The sequence below is a fragment of the Rhineura floridana genome, chromosome 7 (assembly GCF_030035675.1).
Source record: "Rhineura floridana isolate rRhiFlo1 chromosome 7, rRhiFlo1.hap2, whole genome shotgun sequence".
Classification (NCBI taxonomy): Eukaryota; Metazoa; Chordata; class Lepidosauria; order Squamata; family Rhineuridae; genus Rhineura; species Rhineura floridana.
Genome location: NC_084486.1, coordinates 20,926,902 through 20,939,561, shown reverse-complemented (window position 1 = coordinate 20,939,561; position 12,660 = coordinate 20,926,902). Strand labels below are relative to the sequence as shown.

General features: G+C 40.2%; 1 protein-coding gene across 9 annotated transcripts in view; it reads left to right on the top strand.

Annotated features, from left to right (window-relative positions):
- Positions 1-12,660, top strand: part of OGDHL (oxoglutarate dehydrogenase L) — a 103,672-nt gene that overhangs the window by 13,363 nt on the left and 77,649 nt on the right. For 4 of the 9 annotated variants that reach the window (XM_061634991.1, XM_061634995.1, XM_061634993.1 and 1 more), the window contains exons 3-4: positions 4,583-4,774; positions 11,777-11,879. In XM_061634991.1, the coding sequence (XP_061490975.1) occupies positions 4,583-4,774; positions 11,777-11,879 (295 nt within the window). Of the gene's footprint in view, positions 1-4,582; positions 4,775-8,170; positions 8,281-11,589; positions 11,687-11,776; positions 11,880-12,660 lie in introns of those variants that run through there. The other 5 variants (XM_061634997.1, XM_061634998.1, XM_061634996.1 and 2 more) reach the window with 5 other exon arrangements.

Below are 12,660 nucleotides of genomic sequence, written 5' to 3'. Positions count from 1 at the left end.
TTTTTAAAAAAAATCCTTTTTTTTTTATAACAGATGGATCTGCAAGATCCTGAACTGTAAGGAACCCCTGAACTTTAAGGAATCTCTTTCGTTTTGCCTGTTTATGAGGAGCAGGCAAAAAACAGTATTAAAAAAACCAGAAGAAACCATCAACATTAATAACAAAGAAAATTATTTCTGTCTCCGTTAGTCCTCCACAGTGTCAAGCAGACATAAAGCATCCATTCCCATAAAAAGAACTGAGAAAAAAAAGGGGGGGGGCAAGATTCAGTGAAACATTTTATTCATCATGCTAAAATAAAATGTTCCATAATCCATTTTTCTTCATTTTTTTCAATTTTTCCATTTTTTTTAGGGGGGGGGGAAGGCTTTTGGAAAAAAAGTTTTTTTTCTGAATTTTTCCTGTTTTTTTCTGGGCCTTCACATATCTACTGTTACCAAATTGATTCAGCTGATTGTAATATCTCTTCAGTTTTATGTTCATTTATTTGAGAACTTGCAAGTCATAGAAACACATTACTTATTCTGTTAAATAGGCTGCATTTTATTGTGAGATATATAAGAGAGCTGCAGAATACTTTTAGTTTATCCAAAAGTGTCTTGAATCATCTGATGCTGTATAGTTTCTGATGGCGTGGATGGGTGTGTGTCTAGGAAAAAAACTAATCTTCAGCCATATCATATTCAGAAGTATCCATATCAGGATGAATAAAAACCAGTGATTAAAAAAAATATGTTTTTTAAAAAATCAATTTGGGGGGATGGTGTAAAAGCTGAAACAGGCACATAACAACAACAGCCCCCATTGCATTTAGCACAAATGGGCAGTGCTTAAAAAAGGGGTGTGTTGGACTCCAGAATCTACAGACTGGAAGTTCAGCACCCCAACATGGAACCTACCTTAACATACGCAAAAACAACATAAAAATCTACAGAACACATGAACTGATACTGTCTTAGGCAATTGGTCTATCCAGCCCCGTTATCCACACAGTCAAAACTAGACAAGGGGAGTAGGGGGGCTTTACCTCTTTGCCTCCTCTGTAGTGCTAATCTGTACTGGGACCTGAAATTACAATTTGCGTTGAAAAAAGGGCTGCCACTTACTCCACCATCCCTGAAGAGTATGTGGAAGCTTTAATTGGTGCAGAATATAGCAGCTAGACTGCCAACTGGTGCAAGGTATCTAGTTCATATTACACCAGTGTTGAATGATTTGCACTGGTTGACAATTGCTTTCCAGGCTCAATTCAAGGTGTTGGTTTTAACCCTTAAAAGCCATGAAGAGCTTGGGGCCTTATTGTCTAAGGCAGCCTTTCCCAACCAGTGTGCCTCCAGATGTTGTTGGACCACAACTCCAATCAGCCTCCCATTGGCAATGCTGGCTGAGGCTGATGGGAGTTGTGATCCAACAACATCTGGAGGCACACTGGTTGGGAAAGGCTGGTCTAAGGAAGCACCTGTCTTGGTATGAACTTGCCCAATCATTCATATCTATGTGCAAACACTACCCTTCCCAGTATGTCATTGCTCACAGAGGTCTGCCTATTGGGCATGTGGGAAATGGCTTTTTTTCCTATTTCATTTTCAAATTGAGGAATGCCCTCCCTTTAGAGCTATGACACCCCCCCTTTTCTGACTTTTGGAAAGAGCCTAAAGACACACCTCTTTAATTTAGCATTTAATCAAGGCTAAATTCCTTGTAAAGGTTTTTTAATGTGTTCTAGATAATGTTATTGATTGTTTTGTTTTGTGATTTTATTATTGTACATTCCACTTCATGGCCTTTTCAGCAAAGAAGGAAGTACATAAATAATAATAACAATTTTCCCAGCGTAAAAACTAGGTGCAGGTGTTAGAGCTCCCCATGCCCCCATGTCAGGATCCTAGTGTGGATCTGCTACCCTGCACCTTCAATTTACTTTTGCAAAGCTCATCATGCGATTGCTAATTGCGTGATTGGTGTCTCATATAGTTTGGTCCTCAGATTTGTACTAGCTGTCCAAGTTCCTGTTCTCCAGACTTTTTACCTGAGAGTCCTTTGACTGAAAGGTTCTTCTGCCTCCATTTTACTTGCTCTGTTCAGTGAGTGGGAGTCCGTCCCACAGGTTCCTGTCTTGATCAATTAATAACTTTGATTTTGAAAGTAGTTATGTCAGAAATGAGTTATGTCAGAAACTCCTTTCACAGAAGACAAACTAGTGAGGCTAAGACACAAATAACTTGGTCCAGAACTTGACTGCAAAGCAGAGATGGAGTCTGACCCCAAACATACAAGAGTGCTTCTTTGAACCCAGTTTTCTGCTGTGACAACACATCTATTTCATAGAAGGTATACTCTTTCTGCCCCCTCCCCCAATCACCAGTCAACTCCAATCTGTCTCTCACATACCCCAGTTCATCACCCATATGCACCGTGGTTAGCAGCAGCAGCAGTGCTGCTCAGTGGGTCTAAAAACAGCAAAAAAGGGTACAGTAGGGCCCCACTCATACGGCGGGTTACATTCCAGAACCCCGCTGTAAAGCGAAAACTGCTGTAAAGTGGAACCCATTGAATAGAATGGTGCGTGATGCCCCCAAACCGCCGTAAAAGCGGAAGAAGCACCTTATAAGTGGGGCTTTAACTGAGACTATTAGCGAATCGCTGTACAGCGGGGCCCTACTGTATTGCTGATCATCCCAAAGGTTCCTGTGTCATCGCAGGGATGTCTGCATGTTATCTCCCATTTCCTAATAGGAGGGACAGCAACGTGTGACTGGTGAATCTGGTAGGCCTGGCTCACTGGGAAGTTGTCATTCCAGGTTGTTTTCTGGAACATGATTTCAGTCAAAGTTTTCTAGCCTGTTGCATCAGTCCCATCTATTTCCTAAATTAATAAAAATCAGGTTAGCTAAACAATTATGCAAAGTCTGGACTCATTGTAAAATTCTGTATTGAGTTGTAAATTAACATGTTCTAGTAATAAGATTTGCACGATTGTTTAAGAAATATGTGAAGAACTATAAGTGACAAACTTGATTTAAATCAGGGGTTTCTCTTGGTGATTTAAAATCATGATTTCAATGATTTGAATTGCCTTGCTTTAAATTAATCCACCCTAATCCATATGAAAAAAACCTGTTGTTTGCGTTGTAGTTCCTTCAGGTTTTGACTGTTCTGAAATCAACCCGCCACACACACTTTTTAGCCAGGATTTAATAAACTTTTAAATATGGGCTACATTTAAAATCAGAGAGCCAGTGTGGCATAGTGGTTACAGTGTTGGACTACGACCTGGGAGACCAGGGTTCGAATCCCCACACAGCCATGAAGCTCATTGGGTGACCTTGGACCAGTCACTGCCTCTCAGCCTCGGAGGAAGGCAATGGTAAACCACCTCTAAATACCGTTTACCATGAAAACACTATTCATAGAGTCACCATAAGTTGGAATCGACTTGAAGGCAGTCCCTTTCCATATTTAAAATCAAGCAAAAATGTGTCTGCTTACTAGCTACTTCATTTTGCCACCTATCAAGAGCTATCTTAATTCCAAAATTAGTTCATTGCTCATTTTAAAAATATTTATATTTCAACCTTCCTCATAAAAAAGGCTTCAGCTTCCAAGAATTTTGTACTTATTTATACAGCACCATGAAGGCATATGCCATTTACATAAAACTATTAATATGTTTATGTAAAAGTAGGAGAAAAACCCATTTAACATGTCTCATTAACTTTGTTCGGAATATTAAAAACTAGTTGCTGGAGGATAAACATAGATGGTCAGTGGTAAACTTCTCAAGTCTAGAGGTACAAACCAAACTCATTGGAGACATCATGGTAAAGCTCCTTGTTTCCACAGATATTGTTTCTGTAGGTGATTGGCACCTAGAGTATGGCCTCCCTAATCATCTTTAAAAATGGGAGAGCTTGGATCATACTTCATATATATGTAAACTATTTAGACAAAAACAGGGTTGTTGTTTTTTGTATATTTAACCTATAAACACTTAGGAGTATCTTGACTCAAATGAAAGTATTGAGTTGGATTCAGACTACCAGTGCACTATCTACCCAGAAGTAAGCACTGTTGAGTTCAATGGGACTTACTCCCACTAATGTGTATAAGATTGCAGCTTCAGCTTAGGAACATGTGAATGAACAAAGTTGGACGGAGGCAGGTGTGCGCATGCAAGCCCCACCCTCAACATCCTCATGCATGTCCTTCCTGCCTAGCTAGTCCCTGCTTTAGCTGCATTTTGTGGAGTAGATATGCACAGGGTTTCTGTTCATATGTCTCCACATGACTGCGAACACATATTTCTCTTGCATGCTTCTGTTCACAGTTCCTTTATCCTAGCATAACATTGCACCTGCACTGGCCTTTAATAGTTTAATAGTTTGGCGACTGCTTCATTGTTTCAGTGGGGATTGTAGTGGAATGTTGGGATAAGAGCTAATTGATGGGGTGGGGACACAAAAAAGAATTATGGACAAGGGAATGAAGGGGATTTAACTTCCCTTATTTTCTTTTAAACTTACTTTCTTTTTAAACTTGTTAGGTCTATAATAGATTTTTGTTCCGTTTCTGTTTGTTTAGTCTTGGGATTTATTTTTCCAAAATGCCACTGCTGGGGCCCTTCCTGGACAAACCTTTCAAACTCCTTTACCAGACTTTTCGGAAAGTAAAACATCACTTATTCAAAGCCATGGGCTGACTAAGTCACCTGGAAAAGCTGAAAAACTGGTTGAGGATCACCTGGCTGTGCAGTCATTGATCAGAGCATATCAGGTAAGTGTACTGCAGCAATTCAGCTGCATGGAGTGTTTCTTCATAAAAACATTTTGTAAATAATAAACAATTAAATAGCCCTCTTTTCACAGAGCTACAGTTTCTATATTTCTCTGGTGAGGCAGAATAATTATTAAACCAATTTACGGGCATTTCCATACAAATCTGATTCTTGACTCAGTACTGCAAATGTATGCACATTTTTGCAGTGTCCACATGATGACATCCTCATAAAAGTGCTGTATCATGTTCTTCTCTCCTCCCTCCATTTAATCCAGATTTACCATTTCTGTGGTATTAATTTAATATATTGGATTTTCCACAGAAGCTGTAAATCCGGATTAAATGGGAAAATAATATGGGATAGCATTTTGATGAAGACAATGTTGTGTGGACACTGCACAAAACTTGCATGCATGAGCAGCATCAATGCAATGGTGCAATGTGGAAGTGCTCTAATTCTATGTTTAAATATCTTTATTGTCTGTTCTACAGTATTCATCATAGTATGGATTAGATGTCATATATGTGGGTCAGACAGTTTTGACCTAGTGAATGCTTTCGTGACTGCATGTGAGTGTAGACAATACCATGAAGCCTTTTACAGGGCCTTTTTAATTTGTGTGAATGGGCAAAGAAAAAAGCAGAGGACGGGAAAATCAGCTGTAGCATGCTACAGCTGACCTTCTCCTCCTCGGGGGCAGTCCAACTTGCGCACTCCAGCTGATCGCACCGGAGGAGGGGAAGATCGGCTGTACCTCTTCTGGCGCGATCAGACTCATGCTTGATCAGTGGGTTAGGTTCCAGATCCCCGCGCTACAGCTGATCCGCTTTCCGGCAGGGTCTGGAACCTAACCTGCTGTATGAGTGGGGCCCTGCTGTATATAACTTTATATACCACTCTCATGTCATCCGTTACTAGCCTTTTTTCTAAACACGAAAGCCCCAAATGTTGTAGGAATGGTGCTCCATCCTAAGGCTGCAATCCTTTATGGACTTAATAGATGAGAGCAAGTTCTATCTAATTCCATGGGGCTTACTTCTGAGAAGACATATATAGTATTGCACTTTCAGTGTGGTTTAAATGTTGAATTCAAAGCTTTACTAAGACATGACAAATCTGATTTGTCAGTAGCATACAGAAGAGGGCACTGAAAATCATTAACTGAAAAAATGTTATTGGTGTTTAATATGTATGTGAGATCCACTTAATCCATTATAAAAAGGACAGATTTCCTTTTTAAATATTGTATATTTTTGTTTGCTAATAAAAGTTTGTTGTAGAAAAGAAAATCATTAACATACTAATTTTATTTATTTTGTTGAAGGTATTTTGCTTAATTACCAAAGTCTCTGGGGCTGCAGTCCAATACATGTCTACTCAGAAGTAAGCTCTGTTGAGTCCAATGGGACTTATTCCCATGTAAGTGTGTATTGGATTGCAGCCTAAATGGTGTACATAAAAATGATAAAATCAATTAAAACTAATTATAAAAACAGACACAGCATGCCAAAGAACTCTGCACATAAATATATGTGCTTCTTAGGGATAATCACCAGAACAAAGCTATTTACAACTTTCTAAAAATTGGTTAGTATTATATCCATTTCTAAAAATATATAAATAAGCTCTTTTATGGACAAAGTGTAGCAGTAAGTAAAATTTTCCATCACACCTCAGTGGTCAAATGCAATACTCCACCCTGCTTGTCTTTACACTGCTTGATAAAAATAATGACACCCCAGTCCAAATCTTTTAAAAAAATGTGTGACCAGTGCTGCCAAAATACAGGTAGGGATCAAATTCTCATCCTATTGAAAAGCAGTGCAGCGTGAATAGATAGCACCCACACTTAAATGCACATCAGATTTAAGTCTGTGATTCCTGATCCAGCAGATGATACATGTGCCTAACCAGCCTTCCATACAAGAACGTCTCCCTGCACATGCATATCTCTTAGCTGGCTTTATGATATAAGTGCTTTAAATGTAAAATTACTCTTGTCTATGAATTAATTTTACTGTTTTCTGTGAAAAATGATTTGGAGAGATGCGTGCCTGATTTAAAAGATTCAGGGTTGTCTCACCATTATTATGTATAAGTAATGAGAAGCTGAAGAAAATATTTTTTCTATGTTCATATTACTATTGTATTATGTACTTTCAAGTGGAACCATGTAACCCCCAGAGAGACCTACAAATCCTGTAGCTGTGCCATGTAGCTGTGGCACAAACGAATTTCAAATTTTCAAAACTTCAGCAGAAAAGTTACACTGTAATAAGAAAAATACTTTAATCTACAAAATAACTCATTTTTACTAAAAATTAAGCATTTTCTCTTGTTAAGGCAAGGGTGGGGAACCTATCGCTCTCCCTGATGTTGGTCTACAACTCCCATAATCCCTGATCATAGGACATGTTGAGTTGACTGATGAGAGCTGGAGTCCAACAACCTCTGGAGGGCCAAAGTTTCCCCATCCCTGTGTGAAAGTCATTAGTAACAGTGCAATCATATTCATGTCTACTCAGAAGTAAGTCCCATTGTTTCCCAGGTAAGGGTGTATAGGATTGCAGTCTTATACTACTAACAATGAGAGATTTTATGTTCTTTGTGGTCTGTGTCTATTGACACAAATGGGAGCTGTGCCTGTACTGTATAGAACAGCATTTGCAAAACAATTCTCTGAAAGCCTAGACTAAACAATGATATGATAAGACCCCAGTCCAGGTCTCCCCAACTGCAGGTGGAAATGGCACGTTTAGTGGAAAAGAACTCTATATTCTACTCCACCTTTTGTTCATGGGGAGTGAAAGCAAGCATCAGGCTCAAGTCTTGATTACTTAATAAGAAATCACTTTTTTTATTAGGCACATGGTTTTGCAGACCCTGCCGATCAGCTGATTGGTGGCACCTGAAAACCTCACTTTCTTTGCCCAAGCACTCTGAAGTCAAGCCATGCAGACAAAGGCATAGGGGTTGCAGGCACCACCGAACAGCTGATTTGCACTCCATGCAAACTCCACTTTCAGCTGGGAGCTTTGTCTTTACCTGCCCCACTCCTGATGTCATATATGTAAGGCAAGTGGGTGTGGATTGAGGAAAACTGCCTAATGGGCAGCATTAGGACCTTTGTCAGGCCTAATTAGGCTGCAGGCTAGAGGTTCCCCTCCACTGATCTACATTTAGTATATTGCTAAAGTTTAAAAGGAGCTTAGGACAGCCTTAAGTAAATCTTGGCGCTTGAGTACCCCTTCCTCCCAACTAGGTATTGTCTTTTCATTGATCTTGTATAAGCCACTGGGGCCCCTTTGGGCTGAAGAATGGGTGTGGGGAGATAATTGGGAACAGCCCCGACTGCTGCACCTCACTAGATCCAGTACAGCTGGGTGTAAACACAGCTGTGCCAGAGATGACCTGACCTGGCTGCAGGAGCAACCTGAAGACACCGGATCACTCCCCACCTGCATGTTGTGGGATGGGAGAGGAGAAGCAAAGCAAGGCAGCAGTAAGTGAAGCAGCAGCAAACAAAGGGAGGTTAAGAGGGATTTTACCATAACCTAGAGGCAGCAAAGAAGGCTGAGAAGAGGCAGTCTTAAGGTGGAGACAGCTATAACAGAGGCCTATGAGTGAAGCAGCTGCATATGCTTGGGCGCTGGAGAGACTTATGCGGGCGGGGAAGTGTCCATAAACAGTGATTAAAACTGTACAATAAACCTTCACAGGAGCGTTATAATGTGAAGAGTAAGAGTCTCACCAAGTCACAAACTTGAGACAGCTTGGGCTTTTGAAAGAATCCTGTTAAACAGCTGCAGTTTTCAGGGACTCTAGATTAGGACAGAGGACTAAAAATTCTTGAAATAAATGTCTTTGGGGGGAAATTATTTTCTTTAAAACTGCTTTCCAATGTATAAACATTTTACAGATCCTTCTGCTGAGACGCCCTTATAAACTGCATAGAATTGTGGGGAATATTTTTGAGGGAGCAAACTTGGCTCACGCAGGGCCGTGATCAGACCTATTGGAACTCATTGTTGACCAATATGAAATGAAGAGCCAGGCGTAGAACAGTGGTTCCAAAATGTTTTTTCCTCATGCGCCATTTGAAAATTGCTGAGCATCTTGGCAGACCACTTTTTTTTGGCCTGTTGTAGCTATTGTAATGTGCTATGGTAGGTGCTGTATGTGTTTCAATTGTAATTTTCATTACAATTAATTTATTTTTATGTATGCTGTGTACTATAGTCAGCATGGATTTTTTTGCATTCAGCAATGTTATATTGAAAATACCTCCATGCCATTCTGATGCTTCCCATAAGCTCATTTCAAAACAAAACCTTACAAAACTTATAGTCCTGAACTCAGAAATGCTTGCTTAACAACCGTCTAAATTTTCATGGTGATACCCCAAACAGTCAGAGAGAATCGAGAGTTCAAAGGGTAAAAAGAGGGGAAAAACCAGACCCCTTTTGAACTTTTTTCTGTTAGAGTTCTCATAATTTGTTGAAATTAATTAAATATCAGCCGTGTTCACAGAGTACCTGTAATCCTATTACTGGCCTTGCACCATACTCTGACCTTCATCTTCTGCAGTTTAAAAGTTAAAAAAAAAAAGCCTGGCTGATTTTTAATTAATTTAAGAAATTTAGCATTGGAGTCAATGAAAAGGTTTGGCATGCTCAGTAAGAACCAACTGTCAGTGTTCTAAAAGCCAGATTCAGCTGATTGGCTTGCGTAATCTGGGCCACACTCACACCATACTTTGTTTTCAATTTAGACAGTCATGGCTTCCCCCAAAGAATCCTGGGAAGTGTAGTTTGTGAAGTATACTGAGAGGAGACTCTTATTCCCCTGACAAAGCTCCAGTGGCCAGAGTGGTTTAACAGTCAGCCGCTCTGACTGAAGCTCTGTGAGGGGAACAGGGCATCTCCTAGCAACTTTCAGCACTCTTCACTAATTACACTTCCCAGGATTCTTTGGGAGAAGCCATGACTGTGTAAACTGCCCAGAGAGCTTCAGCTATGGGGTGGTATACAAATACAATAAATAAATAAAGTGAAATAAAGGTCTGGCATGGATGTGGCCAGGGACAGCTTTGGTTTAAATTTGGGTGGAGGCTACATATGGCTGCTGTAGAATAAAAAGGTGAGGGAAACTCTGAAAAACAATGATACTGTTCACAGTGTTTTGCTTTTGGAAAAGAAAGGGGCTTTCCCTCTGCCCAGCGACTACCTGTCCATTCTCCTCCCCTTCCCTCTTTCCCCTCCCCTCCCTAGGTCAGCTTCATCTATCATAAGCATGATTGCACAGGAGTAAATCCCACGGAACTCAAAAAGCATGCAAATGATCAAACCTGCCCGCCTCCCTCCCATCACCTTTTTGCCCCTTCCCTCCCCTTTTCTTCCCCCTTCCCCCTACCCTTCCAATTCTCTCCTTCTGCCTCCTCCTCCTTCTGCTCCCTTCTCCCCCCTTCCTCCTTCCCTCTACTGTCCCCTCCCCCTCTTTCTCCCCATGGTCAGTTTCACCTATCCTAACCATGATTGCAGGGGAGATAATCCCACTGAACTCAATAAGCATGCAAATGATCAATCCATTCTCAGCAAACTTGCACAGGATCCCATTTCTTATCTCCTGGATTAAAAAGCAGAGAAATTCACTAAGAGGCAAAAAACCTTGCAGTTTAAGAACATAACTATAATAAGCATTCCCCGCATCTCCTCATCCATGTCATTAAAGAAATGTTGAAGAGCACTGGGCCCAGGACTGACCCCGCGGTACTCTGTTTGTTACCTTCCCCCATTTTGAGAAGAAACCATTGATAACCCCTCTTTGAGTACGATTCAGTAGCCAACTGTGGATCCACCTGATAGTTGTTCCATCCAGTCTGCATTTAGCTTGCTAATTAGAATATCGTGGGGCACTTTGTCAAAAGCTTTGGTGAAGTCGAGATATATTTTGTCTGAAGCATTCCCACAGTCTACAAGGGAGGTTACCAGTTCAAAAAATGGGATAAGGTCAGTCTGGCAGAAATTGTTCTTGACAAATCCTTGTTGGCTTTTAGTAATTATTGCATTGTTTTCAAGGTGCTTACAGATTGACCGCTTTATAATCTGCTCCAGAATTTTCCCAGATATTGATGTCAGGCTGACAGGTCTGTAGTTCCCAGAGTCCCCAAAACATAGTTTGAAAAGAAGGGTCCTATAACATCAGTTGTAGTGTTCGTCATCTTAAATAATTGCTTAATGACTACAGTTATATGTCTGAAAGAGTTATGTCTGAAGCATTTAATTACAAACATCCTCATTGATGTAACTGGAATTATTGAAGTATAATTGTTTTAGGGTAGCAAATAATGCTGAAATTGTGATTGCACTGTGGATATATTGTGAAATATCCAGGGCTGCCTCCAGTTTGAACATTCTTCATATTACAAAGGCATTTCGTGACCTACATTTTGTGATGAGGGAGATGAGAGGATAGTAACTTTTTTCCATCAACCTTGTTTTACAAATATAATACATATTAAATGTATACTTCCACTGCTTTAGTATACTTTTAGCAATGTCGTATTGTTATTCACTGAAGAAGAGGAAGTATGTGAAAAGATTCCCAGTGCTATTATAAAATATACATACATGTAGTCTTTTAATTTTCTTACAGTTAGCATTTAGAAAGATAGAATCCCTGCCTAAAACTGTATATAAGAATACCTTTCAGTTGATATGTAGGCAAGATAGTAATTCTTAATTTTGTCAGTTTAAATATGACAAGGTTGATCACACTTCACGTATCCAGTGACAGAACTCCTTATTTTCAGTTTATAGGGCACTACAAAGCTCAGCTTGACCCTCTTGGGATTAATGATGTTTCTTTTGATGATTCTATGGGTGAGCTGTGTGATCGCACAAACATCGGTGAGCTCTCCCTTTTGATTTACTTCATTAGCACAGTGTTTTCTTATTTGCCTTTCCTACCACCCTTCTTACCCACTTCAACCTATTCAGATCCGTGGACATCATGTGGCTCAGTTGGATCCCTTAGGAATCTTGGATGCAGATTTGGATTCATTCATTCCCTCGGATTTAATCACTACTATAGATAAACTGGGTGAGGATTTCAACTCCTTTGCAATAAATTAATATCCATGGTAAGGGGCATGTCTCATGATTAAGTGCAACAGGCAGTTAGGTGAGTGCTGCAAAACTGAATATTCCCTCTTATTTGTAGCAGGGCAAGCAACTCCTCTTTAATGAGATAGTCCTCTAACTTTGTGTATTAATTTATGATAGATTGTTTAGTGTTTTTCTAAATTTCTCTCTCTATATGTATGTATGTATGTATATACAAAGAAGCTGTACACTTGTCTGAAGGAACATTTGAAAATATTTTCACCCACATTATTAAAAACACAAGTGAACATAAGAACATAAGAAGAGCCTACTGGATCAGGCCAGTGGCCCATCTAGTCCAGCATCCTGTTCTCACAGTGGCCAACCAGGTGCCTGGGGGAAGCCCGCAAGCAGGACCCGAGTGCAAGAACACTCTCCCCTCCTGAGGCTTCCGGCAACTGGTTTTCAGAAGCATGCTGCCTCTGACTAGGGTGGCAGAGCACAGCCATCACGGCTAGTAGCCATTGATAGCCCCATCCTCCATGAATTTGTCTAATCTTCTTTTAAAGCCACCCAAGCTGGTGGCCATTACTGCATCTTGTGGGAGCAAATTCCATAGTTTAACTATGCGCTGAGTAAAGAAGTACTTCCTTTTGTCTGTCCTGAATCTTCCAACATTCAGCTTCTTTGAATGTCCACGAGTTCTAGTATGAGAGAAGGAGAAGAACTTTTCTCTATCCACTTTCTCAATGCCATGCATAATTTTATACACTTCTGTC